Source organism: Alligator sinensis, unplaced genomic scaffold (genome assembly GCF_000455745.1).
Source record: "Alligator sinensis unplaced genomic scaffold, ASM45574v1 scaffold941_1, whole genome shotgun sequence".
Taxonomy (NCBI): Eukaryota; Metazoa; Chordata; order Crocodylia; family Alligatoridae; genus Alligator; species Alligator sinensis.
In genome coordinates this window covers 2,001,317-2,026,364 of record NW_005842163.1, presented here as the reverse complement: position 1 = coordinate 2,026,364, position 25,048 = coordinate 2,001,317, and the positions used below count along the sequence as shown (strand labels likewise).

General features: G+C 44.4%; 1 protein-coding gene across 1 annotated transcript; it reads left to right on the top strand.

Moving 5' to 3' along the window:
* Positions 1 to 8,998: 8,998 nt before the first annotated feature.
* TACSTD2 (tumor associated calcium signal transducer 2) lies at positions 8,999 to 13,098 on the top strand. Its single transcript, XM_014520863.2, is given in 2 exon segments — positions 8,999 to 9,964; positions 9,966 to 13,098. Coding segments are annotated over 2 exon segments (939 nt in total). The 5' UTR covers positions 8,999 to 9,811; the 3' UTR covers positions 10,752 to 13,098.
* The last annotated feature ends 11,950 nt before the right edge of the window (positions 13,099 to 25,048 follow it).

The following is a 25,048-nucleotide window of genomic DNA, read 5'->3' as shown; positions in this document are numbered from 1 at the left end:
TTTAGCAGCAGTACATTGTAGATGTAGTATTTTTGTTTAAGGTGGAAGGATAGATTCAATTTTTGGTCATTAAAATCCAATGAAGTGGTGTTAAAATAATTAAAAGATGTGCTGGTGGTTCTGCCCATCCTTAATTATTAAATGAAAATATTTTAGTATTTTTGTCCATTTTGAAGCTTTGAGTCTCTCTCAATGGGCTGCAGTCAAATTCTTGCTAGGAAACACTTGTGTCTGCACAGCAACCTAGAGACACAGGTTACAAATAGAATTGAGGCCTGGATTTGCACAGCTGACCAGTAGAAAAATATGCATCTTAGTAACACTTGGCTTTGATAGCATATGGGATGAGGAAAGAACCCAGCTTGTTCTTCCTTACTTACTTTACCTATGTTGGGCTAATCAGAAGCAGGAAAGAAAATTACTAAAAATAACACTTTACTATTTTGAACAGATCTGATTCTGCATAAACATAGAGAATCAAGCCTTTTTTACTGAGCAAATGGTATTAGTTAACCCAGAATATTCTTCTGACCAGAGCTATGATTTTTAGTATAATGATTCTGCTGCATTATCCTAGTTAATGTAACAAATCTCATGCTCAGAAGAGAGAGGAAAACGTTAAGCATTTGAAAAACCCACATGCAGTATAATTGACATCTGAAAGCCAGTTGCCTACGGTCTGCATTCATTTGAACCTCAGTCTTGATGCTGCAAATTGGGTAGGCTCATTGCGATACTGCGAGGCTGATTTTTCTGGAAATGATGATGACCTACTCTTCTTCCTTTGTTGTATGAGTTCCATCTCCCAGGACAGCCCCATACATGTGTAGAGTGCAGATAATAAATATGCATGCAAGGATAAGTTGTTTTAAGTCTTCAAGTCTCGGTTGTTCACAGTACTTTTCCCTAGGGATTTGTCTTGTGCATGTATATTTTGTTGTCTATAAGGTTGGGGGGGGGTGAGGGTGGGGGGGGGGTTTAATATTCCTTCCCTAGGAAATCTGTTAAAACTTGTAAGAGTTTGTTCTTGTTACTGTTGTCAACCATTGCTGTAAATAGCCATCTTTGCTCTTCCTGGTTTTAGAAGGCTTTTCCCTTGCAGAGTTATTGGATACATAGTTTTCTAGCTGTATTCTGTCTTTGTAGTCATTTGTAGTTATTCTCTGTCCTTTGAAATACCAGAGAGAACCCTAGTTTTTTTTGCACAGATCAGTCCTGAAATTAGTACCAGTAGGGGGAGCTCTGTTACATCTAATATGTTGAAGTTTAAAAAAAAAAAGTCACCAATGCTTCAATATATCTTCCCCTGAGGATCTGAAGCTCAGATCCTCTGTGCTGTTTAGGCATCTAACTCCCTTAAAAATGAATGGGACGTGGGCACCCCAGTGCCTTGCTAAAAATCTGGGCTTTAATGCTTTGGAAAAAGCTGCGGTCTGTTTCTCTTTCCCACTGGTCCCCCTCTCCCCAAATTCCTAGGGATGTTTTATAATACATTGAAAAGATGGGAGGAGGGAGGTCTAATGAGCTGATTGCTGTATTAGGCTATCAATTCTCCCCTTCAACTCCTTCCTTTTCATTTGCCTTTTGGGAATGTAAGCTATTCGGGGCATGAGATGTTTCCTTATGTCTTCCCTACAGTGTCTAGCACAGTGGGACACTGTTCTCATTAGGGTTCATGGGTAATACTGCAATGTAAATGATTGTGGTGATGACCATGGAAATGAAAATTAGGTTTGCCTTCGAAGGGAGGGGAGAGGCTTCCATCCATATTCTTACGATGGAAAGAGAGGCTAATGCCTGGATCCTCAAAGGGTTAGATCCATGGGTTAGAGCTAGTCCTTGGTGACTTTTGCACAGTGACACTGAAGGGTGGTGGTGGAGCAGGGAGGATGGACCATGCTTCCTCAAGTCTAAGCAGGACAGGAACCAGAATCCTATTCCTGTGCTAGCTACGCCTGCATTTAACCAGGTGACTTTGTTAAATGAAATATAGTGCCTCTGAAATATGATTGGTTTTGGACTAGACACAAAGCAGTGTTCTAGCCAATGTGTAAAAGACAACGTTTTTTATTATCTATTGGTTTCTTGTAGGTGGTAGTTTTGTATCCTCGGGCAGATCTTCATGGACTTCAGTTTTCTCATTCTTCTGATGTAGCTTTGTTTACCTAGTAATTCCCAGGGACTGATTGGGGTGATGCAATAAGATTTCCAGGGTAGTCTCTCTCCACTAGGAATCCATCCTGACATATATTTTCTGTAATATCTCTGAAGTATTAGGTAAGAACATTGCAGCCCTGTACAAATGTCATTATCCTTTCCAATGAAGTCTTCAGGTAGTCATCAAATTATCCTTCATGTGGCCTTACTCATAACTCAGTTACGGCCTTCAATTCCAATACCGTTTGGCTCCCTATGTATTTCTATTAATGGTAGGGGCTAGATGAATTTATTCTCTGAGGTGCTAACTTGGCAGTGGCTCTGCCAGGAGGTACTGAGATATAAAAGTATTTTGTTGTGGAGTGGAAAAAGCTTCCAGTTGCTTTCCTTCTGCCTCTGTGGCCTGAATGCACCAGGAGAGGGAAAATGCAGTGATGCATCAGTGGGTCTTGGAGAAGAAAGGAATCTACTTTGCTGTTGTTGCTGAGCCTGCCAAAAGAAGCAAGGAAAGGAGGCATGATTTCAGATACCATAGCTCCATGGATTTGCTACTTTGGCAGGAGATGGTTGTTTAACAGCATGATGAACATTGTAATCACATTTGATGCTGAACAAAGTATTCAGTAGCCCAGTTAAAAGTATTCTGGTTGCTTAATTGGAAGTATCTTGCTATTTTACATAGACCCAATGCCCTATTTTTATCAGAGAAAACGTGCAGAGAAATTGTTTCCATGGAAGCAGAGAACACTGCCGAAATAATGCTTTGTGCATTTCCTACAAGATCCCTTTTAAAGCCTGCTGTTCGAAATTATTAACTCTTTTAGACTCAATGGCTTATCTTACCATGGTGCAAGCAAGGAAACTGCTGCTTTTATGGCATAGAGAAGGTATGAGACACGGATTTTGTTTTTAAGAAATTGGTTCTTCTGCCCCTGCTTAGGTAGAGCAAAGCTGACAATGAATTTTGTGCGCCAAACCAATAATTGTACAACACAGCAAAACGGGATTTAGAACTAAAATTCTTCCCTTTCCTAAACGTCTTGAAGAGTTTGACTTATATGAGTCTTTGACTAAGCAAACTATTTCTGTACTTGTAACCACTAAAAATCATCTCCCAGGAAGGGGATTATACTGGGATTTTGGTTACCCATGGCTTGGCTTTTCTATTTTGTCTTGCACAAACAACTGAACTTCTCTGTGTCTTCTCGTCTACAAATGTCTTCTCGCCTACCATAGGAATGAGAATAAAACCATATGTGTACGTATTTGTAAAGCACCTTGAGATCTTCAGATGACGTATGAGCAGAGTATTATTAAAAATAACACTGTGCTGTGTACATTTATGTGGCACTTGCCAAATGCAAATGCTGATCCTCAGCATATATAATTTGCTGTAGCTCCTTCAAAGTTGGTGGAAAGCAATAATAGCAGCCTTTACGGATCTGTTCCAGAATGGAGATTTGACAGGAAGAGGGGTGGGCTGAGGGGTATATTCCCTGTTCCTCAGTGTTTTGTACAATAGACAGGACAAAGCAAAGGTAAGATGTAACTTGAGAAAGGGAGGGTGAGGAGAAGGGTCTGATGATGATGATAAATGGGAAAGAAACGCATTGAGAATAAGTGATTTCGGAGGAAGCGGGGGGCGTTTGACTGACAGACAAATAGAGGCTCTTCCAGTGTGATAATGCAAGAGTCAAAGGTGAGAGGTCTGGGTGGAGTACAGAGAACAGCCAGAACAATATGAGGAAATGAGAGCAGAGATACAGGCAAGGATGAGATTATAGAGTGGAGTTGAAGCTGAAGGTGTGAGGTCTGATTGTGATGCAGCGAGAGAGACGAAGCTAATGAATGGATTTGAGTTGGGCGTGTGGCATAGTTGAAGGTGACAGATGACTTAATTGACAGCATTTGAACAAACTGAAGGTGGGGAAAATGAAAGGCTGTGAGAGAGGTCAGAAACTGTCCTGGCCAAAGCATAGGCAATGGTTTTAGCACTGGGGAGTGTGAAACAGGGCAATGCTAAAGGAGCAGCAGTAACACAGCTTAGCAAGAGGCTGCCTATGGTGTGAGAAGGATTTGAACTGACCACACTTCGTAATATCAAATGAAAATAGATTAGGGCCAAAAAATGTAGCACTTGCATAGTAATTTCACTTGTGGATCTCAAGGCTCTTTAGAAAGGCGAGTAAGTATAATTATTTGTCTGGGGGGACCAAGCCCGGAAAAGATGCAGGTGCAGTGACTTGTTCATTGCCAGAAAAGGAGTCAGTACAGGATCCAGGAATAAACCTAGGCAGACGAGGTTCTTTGGGTAAATGTGATATCTTTTATTAGACCAACTAAATTGTTGGAAAAATTGTTCTTTGCAAGCTTTTGGGCACAAATACCTTTGTTCAGGCATAGGGATAGTCTGCTGGTATTTTGTGTTCTTCATGGTGGAATAGAAGCCAATATGCAAAATGCAGGTCTGTGAAAATGCAAATGCATGGCAGTGAGGATGGGAGACAATAGGTGAGACAGGCAGGTTGGGGGGAAGTGGGGGGTGTTGACCTGGGGATAGAACGTAGCTGCTAAAATGTAGAGACGTGACCTGGGGTTATCAGGTGGCAGGCAGGTTATAATGTGCCATAACCAATACACCAAGTGTATTTCCTTGCTAGTGAAGGGATGTTTTTTTATTGGCCATTTCCTAGTTTTTCAGTGGTCCAGTTCTAAATAGAAACGGGCCCAGTAAAAAGGCTAACTCCAGATCTGAACTTGAACAAAAGGCAGGGGATGGGGTGTGGGGGGTGGGAGGAGTAGTATTTGGATATGGAGATTTGGTTCAAACTCATTTGGTTGTAAATATTAATTACCAATCAATGCAGCCTCTTATAATTCATGTATAAATAATTTTGTCACTTCTTCAAATCAGCCCTGTCCTATATTAAATACAGGGAAGGCCCTGAAATACTTCAGTAGAGGCAAAGCTTGACTGCTACCTAAAAGAAATTGCGAACACCAGGCAGTTCGTAACTTGTCTGTATGGGGAGGAATAGGGTTAAAAGCATCTCTGTCATCTCTGCGAAGAAAAATGGGGGTTGCTCTGGATCTCAAAGTCTTTCAGAAGCGGCTAAATATCATTATTTTCATCTTGGGGGAAGGGGGGGGGGAAACAGACCCAGAGAAGGAACGGATGTAACAAGTTGCTGAATGTCATGTGGTTTTTCATGCTCCCTATCTAGAAGGACCTACTGAATTTGTGGCTGCACAATTTTCCCAGACAATGCAAAATTTGGTGTGCTCTGTGGAAAACTGGGCTCCTCAAAAGACAAAAAACCGCAAAAAGCAGCAGGCCTTGCAATTTTGGTGGGCTTGCCAGAAAAAGGAAAAAAAAAACCCCTTTACTGGCAAGTAGAGAAAAGGGAGGGGAGCCCTGCAGTCTCGGAGCAGGGTGGGGAGAGGACGGGGGTGTGGCTGCCCGTAGCAGGGGGTGGGGACGCTTTAGGCAGGTGCCGCGGGTTCCCTGGCCGGCTGTGGGAGGCAGCCAGGAAGCTGCACTGGGGTCCGCAGAGCCCTGGCCTGTTGTATGTGTGCATCCGTCAATGGTAACGAGCCGGGCCAGGGCTCCGCAGACCACAGTGCAGCCTCCTGGGTGCCTCCCACAGCTGGTTGGAGAGCCCCGTGCAGCCTCCCCACTGGGGGATGGTCTGGAACTGCAGCTTAATTACCCTGATTAAGCCGGGGGAAGCCATTAATCCATGCTTAATAACACATGGACTAATGGCCTCTCAGGCTTAATCAGGGTAATTAAGCTGCAGTTTCAGGCCATCTGGCACAATGCAGGGAGGAGTGGGACTGCCGGGGCCCTTCGGCCAATCAGAGGCATGGGGGGGGGGGGGGCCCTGCCATGCTCAGCCCACGAAAATGGAGACCAGCCCCAGGATCTGTCCATGAAATTTGCTGGCTGCCTCCAAATTCAGTAGACCCCTGCCTGTCTGTTATGACATGGCTGCAGGTGCCGAGCCGACTAGACAGATGGGTTGATAGTTGTGCAGTGATGTTGCGGCTGTGAAGGTGCAGGAAATGTGAGGGGCAAAGATTTTCGTGGATGGTATCTTTATTGGACCAATTGCATGGTTGGGATAGACGCGGACAGGCTTTTGAATGTGAATGTATTGAATTTGAAGGCTTGTTTCAATCTAATCCTAACCATGAAGCTGGTTCAGTAAAGGATACCGCCCACAGAAATCCTTGCCTAGATCAATGGACATTTTGTGGCAGTGATGGGGCCATCACCAAGGAGGAGTATACCTCCATTGCTCAAGACTCGGGGGGGCTGTTAGGAAGGCCAAGGCGGAGATGGAACTGGGACTAGAGACCCGGATCAAGGACAACAAGAAGTCCTTTTTTTTAAATACATAGTGGGTAAAAAGAAGGTACCGGGTAACGTGGGGCCTCTGCAGGACACGCTTGGAAATCTGGTGGTCACACCAGACAACAAAGCTAACATCTTTAACAATTTCTTTGCCTCCATCTTTTTGAGCAGGGACCGGGACATTCCCCACATGAGGATCCCTGACGGACCCAGGGGAGGCGCAGTCAGGCCCAGGATCAGAGAGGACCTAGTCAGGGAACTTCTGGTGGGACTGGATGTGTTCAAATCAGCACATCCAGATAACCTCCACCCCAGAGTGCTGAGGGAATTAGCAGAGCTCATTGCAGGACCCCTGGCATGGCTTTATGAGTACTCATGGTGCTCTGGTGAGGTACCAGAGGACTGGAAAAGGGCCATTGTGGTTCCCATTTTCAAAAAAGGGAGGAAGGAGGACCCAGGAAACTATTGGCCAGTTGGTCTTACCTTGGTCCTGGGGAAGCTCTTTGAGAAAATTATCCAGGAGCACATCTGCGAGGGACCAGCAGAGGAGGTTATGCTTAGGGGCACCAGCATGGGTTCATTTGAGTCAGGTCCTGCCAGACCAACCTGGTGGCCTTCTACGACCAGGTCACAAAATCCTTGGGTGCAGGTGTCACGGTGGACGTAGTCTTTCTGGACTTTAGGAAGGCCTTCGACACTGTCTCTCACCCCTTTCTCATTTAAAAAAATGAGGCAACTGTGGTATTGATGCCTACACAGATGGGTCACTAACTGGCTGGAGGGCCGCACCCAGAGAGTGGTGCTGGACAGGTCTTATTCACCCTGGAGGGATGTGGGCAGTGGGGTCCCCCAGGGCTCCGTCCTCGGGCCCGCGCTGTTCAACATCTTCATCAGTGACTCGGATGAGGGGGTGAAAAGCACCTTGTTCAAATTTGCAGATGACACTAAGATGTGGGGAGAAGTGGGCACGCTGGAGGGGCTGCAACTATATGGAGACAGGTTACAGGGGTGGGCAGATGAGAACAGGATGGGATTCAACACTGACAAGTGCAAGGTGCTGCACCTGGGGAGGAAGAACCAGCAGCACACCTACAGGCTGGGGAACTCCCTTCTCATCAGCACAGAGGCAGAAAAGGATCTTGGAGTCATTATTGATGCCAAAATGAGCATGGGCCGACCAGTGTGGGGATGCGGTCTGTAAGGCTAACCACACCTTGTCATGCATCCACAGATGCATCACGAGCAGGTCCAAGGAGGTGATCCTCCCCCTCTATGTGACATTGGTCAGGTCGCAGTTGGAGTACTGCGTCCAGTTCTGGGCACCGCACTTCAGGAGGGATGTGGACAGCATCAAGAGGGTCCAGAGGAGGGCCACCCGCATGATCGGGGGCAGCAGGGCAGGCCCTATGAGGAGAGGCTACGGGACCTGAACCTGTTCAGCCTCCACAAGAGAAGGCTGAGAGGGGATCTGGTGGCCATCTGCAAACTGGCCAAAGGGGACCAGCAGGCAGTGGGAGAGTCCCTGTTCCCCCGAGCACTACTGGGAATAACGAGGAATAACAGCCATAAGCTGACGGAGAGTAGATTCAGGCTAGATATCAGGAGGCGCTACTTCACAGTCAAGGCGGCTAGGAGCTGGAACCAACTTCCAAGGGAAGTGGTGCTCGCTCCTCCTCTGGGGGTCTTCAAAAGGAGGCTGGATAATCACCTAGCCAGGGTCGTTTGACCCCAGCATCCTTTCCTGCCCATGGCAGGGGGTTGGACTTGATGATCTGCTCAGTTCTCTTCCGACCCTACCTACTATGATAGGATAGACGTGGAAACTGAGACTCATTTTCTGGCTTATGTAGAAACTTGTCAGTTGCTGGCATGTTGCTTAATTTCTGATTATGAAGTATCTTAGAAACTGCCATCACAATTGCAATCATGCCTTTCAGAATAGTTGACAGAGTGGAAGTTAGTGTATATGTTGTTAGCTTGGGCTAAAGTGTACTTAAGTAAGGAAGAGGGAGATGTAGAAACAATCCACGCTAGGAGAAGGCAGACAAGGTTCTTCGGGTGAATCTGATATCTTTTATTAGATCAACTTAAATAGTTTGGAAAAAAAAAAAAAATGAAGTAAGCTTTTGGGTTTAAAAACCCTTTGTCAGGCTGAAGAAGTTTCTGCAGTTGGTGTGTGCCCTTCCTGGATGGGAATTCACCAGATGTTTTACAAATGGAAGTATCTGTAAACAGGAACAGTCAACCCATCATTGATTGGAAGTGGCAAATGCTCCGAGGTTTTACTGGAGCAGGGTGAAAGAAAGCATTTCATATACAAAAGACCTCCTTGAGTAATGAGAGAGCAGACAGAACAACATGGGACTTGGAGGACACAGGATCCAGGACGATTTGGCAGCATTAATTTGTGCTTCCTTCAGAGGAGGAGCACATTGTCTGATCATGGAGGATGCCGGGATCATTTGGAGAGAGGCAAAAGCCTATGGACTCTCCGGTTCCAAGAAAAACAACAGCATTTGCCGCCTGGTGTTGCTGACCTATTTGTAGCTCTTCTGGGCTGTCTGTGCCCTTGGGAGCACAGATCCTTTTACAGAAGTACTGCCACTGATTCCTGTGTCTGCTCTTGGCCAGAAACCCCTCACCAAACTGTGTGCAAGGATGGGACTTACAATTACTAAGGGTTGCATGATCCAAACGGTGTCCGCCGGGTGCTGAGAGGAGCTAGGCAAGGAGAGGGAGTGCCGCTCTGTACGCTCTTTGGTGGAAATGCCTCCATCACCCACCTTGCCCCGTGAAGCTCCTTCCTTATAACGTGAGGGTAAAGGGGCTTCTATAAACTGTTGGCCAGGCTGCTGCTTCCCCGCTAATGTGTTTTCCTGCTCTTTATCCACCGATTTTTGGCCCTCTAGGCACCTGCGTTAGAACAATCTCAAATAACACAGCCTTTGTATTTATGCACGAGGCTGATCCAGTGGCACTCGTGTGTACATAAGGCTTTGTGTTTTATGTTGGCTTTGGTTTCTTTTGCCTGTTGTTTCCTCATTCAGTAAGAGGGAAGGCAGGCAAAGGGGAAGTTTGCTGCCACTCCCTGATTTGTGACTGACTTGTGAGTGTTTCTGTATCATGTGAGACCAGTTGTTTGCGAGCAGAACCTGTCTGGCAGGTCTGATTTGGGTTTTGAAAAAGGGAGTGGCATGCTGGCGTGCAGAAACCAGGAGACTCTTTGTGAATGGGCTTAGTCTTCAGGTAACACTTGTTCTGTCGTCTTAGAGGCTTCTTCCACTCTGTCCTGCAGCCATGGAGTCTAGGCTTGGGCTTGTGCTGGTTTTGATGCTGGCAGCTGTATCATCAGCACACGGCTGTACCTGTGCAACCAACAAACGGACAACGTGCGCTCCGGACCTGTCTGGGGTCTGCGTCTGTCGGTTGATCGGTTGAGCAGGGGGCGCAAGGTTCAGCATGGGTAGCAAATTGTTCAACGTTGACTTCGAAATGCCTGCTGATGAAAACAGAAATGACCCCGTCAAAGGCCAGGCGCGTCCCCTCTCATGGCTTTTTAGACAACGATGGCATTTATGATCCAGACTGTACGGCCAGCGGCGCTTTCAAGGCCAAGCAGTGCAATGGGACTGATACCTGCTGGTGTGTGAACAGTGCCGGAGTAAGAAGAACGGATAAGGGTGATACAAAGTTAAATTGCAGCGAGCTAGTTAGGACAAACCACATCTTCATCGAGCTCAAACACAAGAAAAGGTCTGAGCCCTTCGTTAATTCTGAAGTAGCAAATGCTTTGAGGTACACCATTCAAAACCGATACAAACTGCATCCAGATTACATCAAAGACATTGATTACGAGTATCCCTTGATCTCTATTAACCTAAAACAAAATGCTTCGCAGAAATCGAACAGTGATGTTGATATAGCTGATGTGGCTTATTACTTTGAAAAAGATGTCAAACGTGACTCCATATTTCATTCCAATAATTCATTCTTTCTGTCTGTCGGTGGAAAGCCTCTGGATGTTGAAGAAATGCTAATCTACTACGTTGATGAAAAGCCGCCAGAGTTTTCTATGAAACATCTGACTCCTGGTGTTATTGCAGTGGTGGTATTTGTGATTTTGTCTCTCATCGTTGGGATTATTGTGCTGGTTGTAACCAGGAGGCGGCGGACAGGGAAGTATAAGAAAGTTGAAATTAAGGAGATGGGTGAAATGAGAAGAGGACAGAACTTATAGTTTCTGTAAACTGAAGATGGAAATAAGACTTTGAAAAAACCAGAATGAAAACAGCAGGATTATACTGTGTTTGTGTGGGTGGGTCTGAGGGTATATTTTGCTAAACCCTGAAGCCATTGTTATAAGACCCAAATGACTTTAGATACTTAAGAATGGTATTAATTATTCTCTCACATATACATTTGTCTAGGAGTTGTTTATCAAAACCTGTTTCAAAGAAAAGATGGGCAGGCATCTTGTTGCTAAATTTTCCAGGCATATAGTTATATTTTCAAAGGACAATAAAGTTGTTACAATTTGTACCGTATGTATTTGGCATAGGTCATAATACCTTCATTCATATGATCAGAGATCTTGTTAAACTTCCTTATGTACATTTTATGGGGCTCCCTTTTTGTTATACCCCATTACTGATGTTTGAGTATGTTCTGGTTCACTTGACAAGTGAACTGGCTTTCTGTTTTAAAAAGAAATGTTTTAAGATGGGCTCTTCGATAAAGTTGTCAGAATTTTTTTTTCACGGATTTTTTTAATTTTAATAAATTCCTTTAAATAACAACAACAAAAAGCAGAACATTTGTAACAGTCTCCTTGGCTTACAACATAACAGCCTTTCACTTATTCACTCATTTGTCTACAACCATTTTCCAGGTGCAAAAATATTCAGGAATTCAAAGTTGTAGTCAAACAGCCTCTTGCTCTGATCCCATATATACTATCCAGCAAGGGTCTGGCCACTTGTACCTACAAAATGTCCCTTGATATTAATATAAGAGTAAGGGAGTTAACTTTGGTGTCCTGGCCAAATTCCAGTGCTGGTAATTGCTTTCTGTCTGTTTAAATCTCCCTTGCAATTTCAATAAGAAAAGGTATTTTTCACTGTATAACAGCCTACAGCACTTCTACAGTGTTTGAGGATAAGTTGTAAAGAGTGCTCTATTTCATTAGAGCTGCAAGGAGTAAGCAGAATGTAATTATCCATGCTGGAATTCAGCCAAGACACCTACACATCTACAAAATAGTTTATGATGTAGGTCATCTTCACCATGAAGGTCCTTTTTTTTTTTTAATTAAAAAAGAAAAAACGGGGGAAATTGTGGTTGCTATTAGATGTTAGAGTAGTGGCAGAACTGTCGCATATATTCTGTACTGCACATGGAGGTCTAAACTTCTAGGTAATTTGATAACTTGCCAAACATGGCTCTTTGAGTAGGCATTATAACAGGTCAGCTGCCCAGTTCACTTTAGCAGCCTTAATTTATTTGGTTTGGTCTGTTCAGTATTGTGCGACTCCTATGGCTAGTTGCTTACTAACCAAAGATGTAAATCTCGAAAGTTTTCTGTTTCGTCTAGGAAAAAATGATGGGGGTCGCTGGGAGTCAGGAAGCCTGAATTCTATTCCCAGCTCTCTCTCTGCCCCCTTGAGCCAGCTAAGACAAAGTCCTCAGTTTCCTTACCTGAAATATGTGGGTAATGGTACTTTCCCTTCTTTAAGATGGATGACTGAAAGACATTATGTATGAGCCAAATCTAGCTGTTGTTCTCTCATCTGTAGGATCTAATTAAATTTTACTACTGATTATATTCTTTGTAGTATATGACACTAGAAAACAAGTGTAGATTACTTATTGCATGTGACTTACCCAATATAGATTTTGCACCTTCCTTCCAGGGACACATCAAAACGTGATGAATTTTGGAAGATGCATTGTATCTTTTTATAGCACCACGCACAATAGAACCCAACTTTGCGTTTAGACACTACTCAAGTACAAAGGTTAATGAGGAACGGACCTGAACCAAATCTCCACATCTGAATTCCTCCACCCCATTGTGAAGTTCCTAGTCTGACCCCACTTCACTCCATAAACCAGCTTTGTGTTTCATCTCGTCCTCTATAATTGGCTGACTTAAAAATGGACAATCTGTAGCTGAACATCTCAGCTTTGGAGAATTGCAGCCCAGAATCAAAATCCACACCTCAGGATCATCACAGACAGCTTTTGTTCCTTGTGTGCATGCAGAACTAGAGCGTGCCATCTGCGTGGTATCCCTTGGAGTCTTCCCTTCCTCAACAAAAATGTTGCATGCTGGGCAGTTTCGTGACATCACCCTACTGCGGTGTGCCTGCTCATGAGATTATCCCCAAGGCATACTGTTCTTTGACTTATTTCTGACCCTTCCAGGTTTCTGGTGATAGTACTTTCTAATGATGTCAAGACCATGTCACTGGAAATTCTTCCAATCCCTAAAGGCATTTCAAGTACAGGACCAAGAATAGCTACCAGATGGTAACAGCAGCAGTCATTTCTGACCTGGGAAATTAAAGATAAAAGACTATATTGTATTACCAGATGCCTGAATATATTTTTTTATTACATCAGTTGTTACTATAAAATTGTCTGGGTTTTTGTATGATAAATAATTCCTCACCCATCCCTCCTACACAAACAGATTTGCTAATACAGGAATAGGAAGTGCAATAGGCAGCAGCCTGGCTATGGGTGTGTCTATATATGTGCTTTACTGTGGAGTTGACTAATGAGTTCTCCAGAAAAGCATTGCAGTCTACATGTGCATCCATGTTAGGGCAGAGTAAATTAATTAACTCTGCTGTAGAATAGTACTGTTTGGGACAAGTACTATCCTACAGTAGAGTAATTCATGCTCTTGAACATCTGTATAGACTGATCAGGGCTGGCTGGGGCACAAGAGTACTACAGTCAGCTGCCTAGCCTTGCACTATAGCATCCTCGTGCTCTAGGCAGCCCCTCTGCTGTCTGACGCCATCACCCAGAGCCTGGGGCTCACTCCCTGGTTCCCTGCCAGCCCAGGTCTGCTCAACCTTAACCAGGTCAACCAGGTCGGCTCAGTCCTTAATGGACTGGCCGATGTCAACATCTTAAGGGATAGCCAGCACGGGTTTGTTGCGGGTAGGTCTTGCTTGACCAATCTCATTTCCTTTTACGACCAGGTGACCTATCACCTGGACAAGGGAGAAGAGATTGGTGTCATATATCTTGACTTCAAAAAAGCCTTCGATCTGGTGTCCCATGATCGCCTCTTGGAGAAACTGGCCAATTGTCGCCTTGGGTCCTCCACGATCCACTGGCTGGAAAATTGGCTCCGGGGTCGGACCCAGAGGGTAGTAATCGATGGAAGTCACTCATCGTGGTGTCCTGTGACCAGTGGGGTCCCCCAAGGCTCTGTCCTTGGACCCATACTGTTCAACATCTTCATTAATGATGTGGACACGGGAGTCAGAAGCGGACTGGCCAAGTTCACTCCACTCCCAGTCCTTTGAGGGGAGAGGTGACCAGATTGAGAGGCCTAGTCAGGACTCAGGAGGAGGATATATTACTCTATCTCCACCAAACTCTAAATCAAAGAGTCGTTAGCGACCAAAATGCTGGCTTGCATCCATAGATGCTTCTCAAGCAAATCCCGGGACGTCATTCTCCCCTTGTACTCGGCCTTAGTGAGGCCGCAGCTGGAGTACTGTGTCCAGTTTTGGGCTCCACAATTCAAAAAGGATGTGGAGAAGCTTGAGAGAGTCCAGAGAAGAGCCACGCGCATGATCAGAGGTCAGGGAAGCAGACCCTATGATGACAGGCTGAGAGCCCTGGGGCTCTTTAGCCTGAAAAAGCGCAGGCTCAGGGGTGATCTGATGGCCACCTACAAGTTTATCAGGGGTGACCACCAGCATCTGGGGGAACGTTTGTTCACCAGAGCGCCCCAAGGGATGACGAGGTCGAATGGTCACAAACTACTTCAAGATCATTTCAGGCTGGACATAAGGAAGAATTTCTTTACTGTCCGAGCCCCCAAAGTCTGGAACAGCCTGCCACCGGAGGTGGTTCAAGCGCCTTCATTGAACACCTTCAAGATGAAACTGGATGCTTATCTTGCTGGGATCCTATGACCCCAGCTGACTTCCTGCCCTTCGGGCGGGGGGCTGGACTCGATGATCTTCCGAGGTCCCTTCCAGCCCTAATGTCTATGAAATCTATGAAAACCCCGGCTTGCATTGCTGCAGTCCTGAGCGCAAGTAAAGGTGCTGTCCTGGGAAGCAGCTGACTCCAGCGCAAAATGCACCACAGTTTATTCGGGCATATTAATAACACATTCAAATGTGCCCAGTGTAGACACAGCTAAAGAATAGGGGTTACCACCTTACTGCTTCTTTAGCAGGGGATGTGTGGCTAGCGGATGTGATTGTGGACCCTCTGGCTACACCCCAGTGTGCTGTAGACACAGCCATACCTGCCTTTTGCAGAGTTCGTCTTTGCTTTATACAAAGGTTGTAGGGTCTTCTTGTATGTCTACTTTGTTGCCCGCCATTGCAAAGGAAATGTAATGGTAGTGTTACATGGGGAAAGGGGCCCATAAGCAGCTGGGCAAGTTCATAGTGACTGAATTTAGTGATATTATTTACACGGTGCTGCAGTCTAGTGGACTCCAGCTGTTGTTTCCTGGGGGATGCTATATACCTGCCTGTAAATCTCAGCCAGAATAGACAACCAGCTACTTTTAAAAAAGCTTACTGCAAAGAGTGCATCCCATTTGAAACCAACCAGTCTGAACTGGATGTTGAGATTTTTCTGAAAATCTGGCTGTTGGCATCATGATGAAAGATACCATGTGCTGGTTTATTTTATGAAAAATCTGGCATGATGATACATGCTGAAAATGTGAAAATCTGCCCTCATTTCTTTCACAAGATTGTAACAAAGGAAGATCCAACATTATTAATAGCTCTGGGAAAATGATTTGTTTCAAACTTACGGGAATATGGCCAGTTGCATTAACTGGCTTCCAACAGTTTATACCAAATATCAGAATATCACCAAAATCTGCAACTTTAGGTCTTGATGCTGTCCCTTTTAATTTCACTGGTAAATCCCTTGAGGTTTGGCTGCCCCACTTGAGACCTGCAGCACTCAGCTTTGAATTTTCCCTTGCTGGAAGTGGAGCTGCATTTCTTCAAAGAGATCTAATACTGAAAGGCTCTTCCTCAAGTTTCTATGAATGTTGATTCATGCCATGCCGGTGATAAATTGTTGTTCAGTAGATTCCCTGCGTTTGTCACTCAGTTTGGCTTATTCCAAAGGAAACCAAAAGAAAGGTGATGATTAAAACACATGTGTTAGTTCTGTTGTATTCTGGGCCACAGTTATACATTGTTTGCTGCAATGAGGCAGCATGGGTGTTAAGGCAGTATTTCTAGGTTTTACTAATACACGGGACAGGAAACACTTGGAGATTTAGCTTGCATTTCTGCCCCACGAACAGGCTGAAGTGTAACAACTGCAAATCTACACTGGGGATTGTGCTTTACCATCTTTGTAAAACGATTTGATTTTTTTCCAAGATGAAGTTAGGAAAAATGCAGGCAATTAAGTTGTATCCAAGGCAAAATCTTGGTAGAGAAGATAGTCTAAGTATTTGTATTGGTCCGTGGGGGTGACTTTTTATTTTTTATTTTTTTAGGAGTTAGGGCTGACAGAAGATATTGTTATAGTATCCTTCATGCTATCATAAATCATGACAAGACCACCAACTGAAACAGATGGGGTGTGGTCAGCTATTTCCTTGCAAGTCACCATGAACCAATGGTCTGTTCATGCTGCTCTGGGACAGGGAAAACACGAAGGTCATTAAGTGGGGGTGATATGGTATATGTCAGCAATTAATCACAAGAACAGGAAGATTAATTGCAGTATGGAACAGAGAGAACATCTCTGTGAATTATGTCATTCCATTTGGAATAAAGCCATGTAAAGCTACCGGAGGATCAGGACTTCAATAGACTCAACATCCTTTTCTAAAGCCCCTGCTAAGTACTTATTTCTCTCCTGCTGCTCCAATCACATCATCTTTCAGGTTGTATATTGTCCCATGTTCCACATATGGCAGAACACGTATTTCACAGCAGCGGTGCATGAGGTGCTACTTGTTTGACCTTCTGTCCACTGCTCATGTTCTTACAGAAATCTTTCCAAGTATAATATAAACTTTTGATTATGTTTCAGGTCTTGCAGAATAAAGATCCCAGGTGAATAACGGCATGCATATGTTCATTAGCAGGGGAGGTATAAATGTAATGGGATTATTATTTTCATCAATTTGGGCCTCTTTCTGTTTCCCCTCAGCACTTGTCTATGTGATTCCCTCACTTGGTCCAGATGGTGTCTGCCGTTGCCTTCTGCATCAAGGTCAAAGTTGTGCTTCATTGTACCACCATTTCCACTTCCTTGTACGCTACATCCTGCCTCCTGGTGCTTTTCATGTTCTTTATTTTAAGACTGTCGGCTGGGAGTAATCTCCAGCTTCCTGTGCACTGGCCACATTCTCACCCTTTTCAGACCCACTTTCTTTAAGTTACTTCCCCTACCTTCCTCTTTTTGACCACATCTTGCTTTGAAACTGGTATTGTATTTGTCTTTATTGTATTTGTCAGGTTATACCTGGGTCAGATCTTTGGGTACTACTGAAGTATGCAGTATCAGGGGTGACTGGTGCCTCCTGAGTCTGGGGGTGCAAAATTTGTGGACGGGCCTGGGGCGCGGGGCGGGGGGGTGAAAGCCCCATATCCACTCCTATACTTCTGTGCCGTGACTTAGTGCTCCCCCCAACACACCACCAGCCCACATGGCACAAAAACTGCCCCATCCTGAGCGGTGCCGAGTCGGGGGCCAATCTCGAGAGGGCACATGCCTCCCCTACCAGTCGCCTGTGTGCAGTGTGTATGGCTGGGATTTGTATGCACAGCTTTCCTTGATGCTGCCCTCACTCTTCTGCTGTTTTGTCCTATCTTTAATCCACATAGTTTCTTATAGTGGACCAGGTTATCCAAGCAGCATTAAGTAACATGACTAACATGTCACATTTGTTCTTTCATTGTCTTCCCAGTAGCAAAATGTGAACAGTGCAGTCTCTTGTTTGGGAAGTTTTTTAAGTCTGTTATATATGTCTGCGAACGCATGTGTGCGCACACATTGGTGTATGTTTATGTTGGAGAAGATAGGAGAGAGAAAAATGCAGCTTGCATTTAGTGTGGAAGGGGGTAATATTTATAGCAGTTTTTAGTTCCTGTGGGAGTTCCTTCCACAATCTTTCATGAGCTCCAGAATAAGCCCTTCCATGGTTATTGATCTTGCTGTATGTTCAGACATCCTGAAGTTTGCTCTGACTTATGGTAGACTGCAATGACTGCAAAAGCCAAAATAGTATTGCCCAATAGTGTTCAACCTTTTGGCTTGCAGGCCAAATGAGTAGTGCGAGGCTGGTCCATGGGCTGGATTGACCCCCATGCCCCAGAATTAGGCCCTCATGGCAGGATTTAGACTTTGTCATCTCTGCCTAGCCCCACATGCTGGGACTGGGGTCCTAGGACTCTGTGCAACTTCAGCTGGTCTCTGCATGTTGGGAACAGGGCCCTGTTGCCTCCACCCAGCCCACATGCAGGAATTGAGCTCCCAGGCTTATGCTGCTTTTGCCAGGCTCCGTGCACTGGGTTCAGGCCCTGTGCCGTCTCTGCCCAACCCTATGCTCCAGGATCAGGCTCTGGGGTGTTGCATCTCCTTAGTAGGGCCCCATGTGCCAGGATCAGGCCCTACACTGCCCTGTGCACCAGATGTAGCATGCAAGGCCATGGCCTGGGGGACTCCCTATGGACCTGTGTGGAGCTCCATGGGGCAAATGACATAGCACTGGGGGCCGGATCTGGCTGACAGGCCAGGGGTTGAGCACGCTTGGTATTGCTTGATTTGGATGGCATGGGGGGCATCTGCCTGGTCTCATATTACATTGCAGGAGATGATTGCCCCTGGCCTATTTAAACTGACCATGTGATGCACAGCAGCCACACCACTTCGGAGGATCTTCTTAGATGTGTACTAGGAAACTAGTATGCGGCTGGAGCCATATAATAATAACAACAACAACAATTATGATTATTATAGTTATTATTATTACTATTACAGTGCAATAATCAGACCTAGATATGTGCCCTCAAGAATTCCCCTTAAAACATTTAATACTTAGGAATCTACCCTGATAAAATACAAAGTCTCTTAGATACTTAAACCACTTCTTCAGAGGAAGAACTAAATATTGGTTCTTACTTCTTTCCTCCTTAACTGGACTGGTTAATGTTATTAAAGCTATAGACTTTCCCATACAGGTATAATTGCCCGTTTCAAAGCATTTCCAGTGATTTACCTCAGGGTTTTATACACATCTCGTGCTGCAATTACCTCATTTTCATGCTAAAATTAATCTTGAGTCATTACAGTTGCCTATTGGAGCAAGAAAACTCAGTTTCTCCAAATTTTACAATCATTTTCCGGCAGCCCAAGCAAAAATCCTGGTATAATGGTTTATCTAGTTAAAATTTTGCACACGCCAGACAGCCTGATAGTAACCACATGTCCTTTTCATGAAGGTCCTCGCTGCCTCAGGGATACCATTCGTGCAGTCTTACTCCAGCACACTTCAGTACTACAGAGACGATTTTGGAGTGGCATAGGTAATAGCAAGTGAAAGACTGAATATGTTTATAACCTCCCATACAGATTATACATATAAGCCTTACAGGATTGGTGACATTTGCACCCATTATTTTGCAACCAGGTATTGTTTGAAGTAAATGTTTGTGTTTGCTAAACTAAAACAAGAAATGTCAGCAATCTTGCTGATCTGCTTGCATCCTGAAGAGCGATGTAGACAGATGAAAGGTAACTGGATCAATGCTTATAAGAGACTTATTTGAATGAAAACTCCACGTGCATCAGAGGTTTGAAGTTACTCAACTCTCGCTTCTTTTAATACGCTATTCATTTTATGAGCCTTACTGTAAGGATGCTAACATGGTTGTTATTTCCATCAAGCCATTTTTAGCAACTCAGCTGCTTTGAAATTGGTTTGTGAATTACCTGAAAGGATTAGAACGTGGGAAACCATAAATGTTCAAAGCCAGGGCCTCAGCTCATGTAAATCAGCATAAAGCCACTGAGATCTGTGAAGCTCTGCCACTTGACAACAGTTAAGGTTTTGGGCCTTGAAGTACCTTGGTCGTTAGTCCTGAATAGCCAGCTGTCTGAGGATGGGTGGGAATTTGCTTATAAGCAATATACAATGCTGACTCTCATCTTCTTTACCATGCTTGCATGCAGCTCCTCAATGATTAGTATCATCCACAAAATACCTATCATCTCAATGTCACTGCAGAAATTTAACTTAACAAAACAAGTGGCATATACATGGGATTTGGCGTGAAATCCTGATACTACATTCTCCTGAACCTTGAGTATGTTGTATATTATTTATATTAGTCTGGACAAATGTAAAGATTGGTAATACATACAACATTGTGTTTGTCTAAGTCAGTGTAGTGTCAAGCACCTTTTGAATCCAGCAGAAGTCAGTGGAAATTTGTGATTTTTACCAGTTTCTTTGATGTACGAGCACATTATGAGATGAGGTCCAGAATCAATGGGACTGATGAACTGGATATCTGAAGTGCTTCAGTTCTGTATGGAAGTGGATATACCTTTTAGCTATTCTAAAGACTTGATAGACTTTCTGATTTCACCTGGGACTCTTTCACTAAAATAACCTGTAAATCAGGGGCAGGCAATTATTTTGGGTGGAGGGCCACTTACTGAGTTTTGGCAAGCCATCGAGGGCTGCATGACAGGCAGCCAGGGGCAGATATATATTAATTTTCTAAATTTTTAGGGGTCCTGCCAGCCAGATGGAATGGCCTGGCGGGCTGCGTCTGGCCCGTAGGCCGCATTTTGCCCATCCCTGCTGTAAATCATAGGGCACTCAAATATCATGCCACGAATAGTTTGGAAACTGAAATGCCATATTAAAACTTGTAAAACCTTTCACAAGGAAGACGGGACCTATCATTTTTGGTGGGTGGATGTTTCTGACTAGAACATTCTCATGCTAATTTCAGAGATTTTTATTTTACTTTTACAGTATAGAAGACTAAGATAATAATTAACAATAAATATATTGAATGCCTAATAATACGCTTTGAAATGCAATCAGCTTTCTGGTGGAGGAAAACAGCCGGAGTAGCAGCTGGTACAGCACACCGAGCTACTGTATCAGAAGAGGATTTCTGATTAAGGACACATGGGGAAATCTTTGCTCCTATGGAAAAAGTCACAAAATCTTTAATGCCTATACGAAACCCCTGAGAATTCAATTTCTACAGTCTTGACCAATTGAATGTAAATGGCATAAAGCTCAATTTAGTCTCTTGAAAACGATAAGGGCTGCAATAATCTGCTGGGATTTTAAGTCTGATGCTTGTTTATAGGAGAGTTATACCGATGCTTCAATTATGAAACTGCCCCAATGGATTTAGATTTGTTACTTTTATGATACTGAGTGAGACATCAAATGCTCTGTATAACTGCTAAGTACTTCAATGATTAGGGTAAAAATATATAAAATGTTTGATGCTAAGTGATTCACATGAAGCCGAGCACTGCATATTATAGCTGACATCTGTCTGTGGTGGAAAAAATATAGGAAAGGGGAGAGTTTGGACGCACACGTTGACACTCCCCTAGAAATGCAAAATACTATTTTTAAAGTATGTTTGCAGTTTGGTGGATTATGATTATATTTCTTGGATTTGCTATTTTGTAGGTGGGATTGAAAAGAAAATAAATTGCACAATAAAGGGCTTTGAAGAAAAATAATAAGAAACTGTAAGAAAAATAAACAGCTGCTGCTCTTTCTTCTTTCCTACACCAAATCTTCCTTCCACTCAAAAAAGGTAACAAAAACAAAGGCTTAATGTATCAAACATCCTACAAACATTTCAGCATGAGTAACTAATGAATTCAATGGAGCTAATCACATGTACAGAATTACTCATGTCAAAAAGCTTGTCTGCACAGGAAAATGTTACCAGTGGAACCAGTATAATCAGCTTCTTCCAAAGTGATGAAAGCTAGTTCCACAGAAAGAGGCACTCATTACAGGACAGGTGTGTCCATAGGGCAAGTTTGTACTGGTATTACTATACTGGTTTAACTTCAGACCTTATGTTAGCTGGTGTAACTTTCCTGTGCAGAAAACCCTCAGTGCTTGCAGATCTGGGTCTGAGGATTATGTCTGTCCGTGCCAATAAGACCCAGTACAAAAAGGCTTGTCCATCAGGAGTCAAAGTATGAATCACACATATTTGCACAAAGGCGATTTTGTGAATGAAAGTGTTTTCCTCTGTCTACCTATTAAAGGTGTGAGGCTCCTTTGTGTGTAGACCATAAACGGCACGAGGGATCCAGGTTTTCTAGTATTTTTAAGCTGATGACTAGGAATGAGCAGTGGTAGTCACAACTTTCACAGTTTACGAGTGAATTGCTATGAACTATTCACCGTCCTGTTCTGTCTGGATGTGATTCTGTGATTCCACTGAATAATGGGTGGACTTGGAAGAGTACTAGAGGAAGCATATAGGTCATAATGCCTTGCTCCAAAGGGATTCCTTCTACAACAACCTGAAGCAATAATTTTGGGGTAAGTAAGGGGTTCTAGAACTGCCCTATGAGGCCATTTCTATATTCAGGATTCGGACATACTTCAGAATATATGTCATCCCTCTGCAAGAAATGGTAGAGGTGAAGGTGCTCTGTGGGACTCAAGGGACTCGCCATACAGCTCAGCTGGTCAGATGAGCTGAAATTCATTGCAGTGCTGAAGATCAACATAAATGTTAGCCTCATTTATGAACCCGAAATTAGAATGAAGAGGGACCTAAGGGCTGTGTATACTTTGCACTGGTCTTGTTCAGAGAGGAATTGTACTTGCAGTGCTGAGGCCATGATTTACACATTAACATCAATCTCCCTATCAGAAAGATGGAGATTATAACTTGCCCAACTTTCTGAAGTGCTTTGATGTCTTCAGATAAAAGGTATTGTGCATTCACATTCATTAAAATTCAAGAACAGCCTCTGTGTAAATGACTAGTTATAATGTCATTTGATCTAGCTATCTATTTGGAGAAAAACAGCACTGCATAAATATCCAATTGTTTAACTATTAACAGATTTTCATGTAGAGAAATATTTAGTGTTGGTATCTGATAGAAAGAACCTGTAATTATTTGAGCTATATTTGCTATTTGTCTGCTTTGAAATTTGAATGAGGAGAATGCTATTCATGGACATTTTTAGAAGTACAGCATGTACAGTATAATTTTAAGGCCCAATCTTATATTCCTTGCATGCTCCAAATACCTTCTGACTTTAATGGGGATTTTAGGTAAGCCAAGAATGCAGAATCAGTTCCTATGGCTTGTATGCCAGACAGTTCAGTAATACAATCAGAGAGATTAATAATAGCAGAAGAAGAGAGAAATAGATATGAAAAGGAGAAAAAATCGATGAGATTTGAAATAAGATGGTGACTCAGTGAGGTGGAAGGAGAAAATCTGCGTGGGAAATCTCACCAGAGATTTCATGTTGGTGTTTAAGGATAAAGGAGGCCTGCACTAACTGAGGAGAGCAAAAGGTCAGACAAAAGGAAAGTCTGAAGAAAACAACTGTAACAGAAGATACAGTTATATGTGAAGCTCGAGTCTTGACCAGCTGGGCACACTAAGCTCTTAGCTACACGCGGTCTTGTGTTATTGTGCACAACTCCTTGGGTGGTTTCAGGGATTAACGTCACAGAAAGCCAAAACAAAAATTCTCCACCCTTCTGGCTGAGTTACAATTTGACTTTGCCTGCTCCTTACAGTAGAGGAGACAGGACTTGATTGTAATAAATATAATTCTTAACTAAAATTGCTGGACGCAGACAAGACTTCAGTCCTTCTGGCTGTTTAGCTCTGAGGTGCACTAGGGTCTCTGTCATCGTCCTGTCCTGGATTCCACAGGCCCTGTTGGCTATAACCATTAACCAGCTCTGGATGGAGGTTCAACAAGGAGCGTCTTGCAGGTGGTACCAAGGAAGGGAGGAGGGTACCCAGGGAATCAAGCAGGGTCAGTAAGTGCGAGAAAGGTAAAAATCCAGAAAGCATTTATCTTGTGTAGCAAGTAGTGAGCAGCGTGTGTACAAAGTGTCTGTAGCTGTCTTGAAGACAGGCAGACAGACCAGGAGCTGGGCTGCTTCAGCTTCCCCAGGGAGGGACACTTTGTTCTACTTAGCAAGGGCCTGGAGCCGCCTGTCTGGGAAGCCCTGCAGCACCGGCCTCGTCATCATTACCACGCACCTTCGGGACGCAACTGCCTTACAAACACGCAACTTGCAGCACCCGTCTTTCAAGTCACTTTCCCAATCATTCCCAAGAGTTTCTGTTGTCAGTGGTATGTCAAAACCTGCAATCTGGGTGGCGAGGAATTGCACGCTGGGCTACAAGACGCCTACCCATTCCTCTGAAAAACATCCTTGGTGGAGCAGGCCTGATGGCAAAGGACACCTGTTGTGTGACCTGACCAGCGTTCAAATTACGCTCCGACTCTTGGGGGGGGTCTGCAGTGGTGGCAGTCGAAGGAGCTGCCACCACTGCCGCCACCGGAGTTGCTTAGAAAGGCACAGGGCAGGCCTGGGGCTCTTGTCTTTTATAGGGGGGGGGGTCTCTTATAGGGGGTGCTCAGCCCCCCATATATCAAACCCTGGACCTGACCCTTCACTGAGGAGTGATCCGTTGGAAAGGAAAAGCAATGGGCAGCCTTGGGGGTGTAGAGGTGGCTTAGCCGAGAGCAGCGGTTCCCAAACTGGCAGATTGCGTACCACCAATTTAGAAGGATACATACAACCTTCCGTCTCACCAGCAAATTTTTCGGTTCAACCTTAAGTACCACCAGCAATTTGTTGTCATATAAATTATAATAAATTTGTTCACGCATACCACTGACCGGTTGTGTGCGTACCACTGGTGGTGCGCGTGCCACAGATTGGGAACCGCTGCCGTAGAGGGTAGGAGGCTGAAGGAAAGGGTATCTGAGGGAAAGGAGTGGCTGTGTATGGACCTGGGGGATGCAGCAGCCAGATGTGCGGGTAAGCGGCTAGGGGGTAGCATCGATAACTGATGGCTCCAGAGTGCAGAGGGCCTGGGGGTGAGGAGGAAAGCGGTGCAGCGCCCAGGGGTGAACAGCAGCAGCTCCTGTCGGGGTCGCCAGCCACTCGGAGCAAGGCACAGTCCGCACCTGGTAAAGCCCAGCCCCACAGTGCCCATGACATCCCCAGGCCCCGGACAAGCACCGCCACCGCACGCCAGACCCCCCCGAGATGCTGCCCCGCGAGCCCCAAAGCAGCGAGGC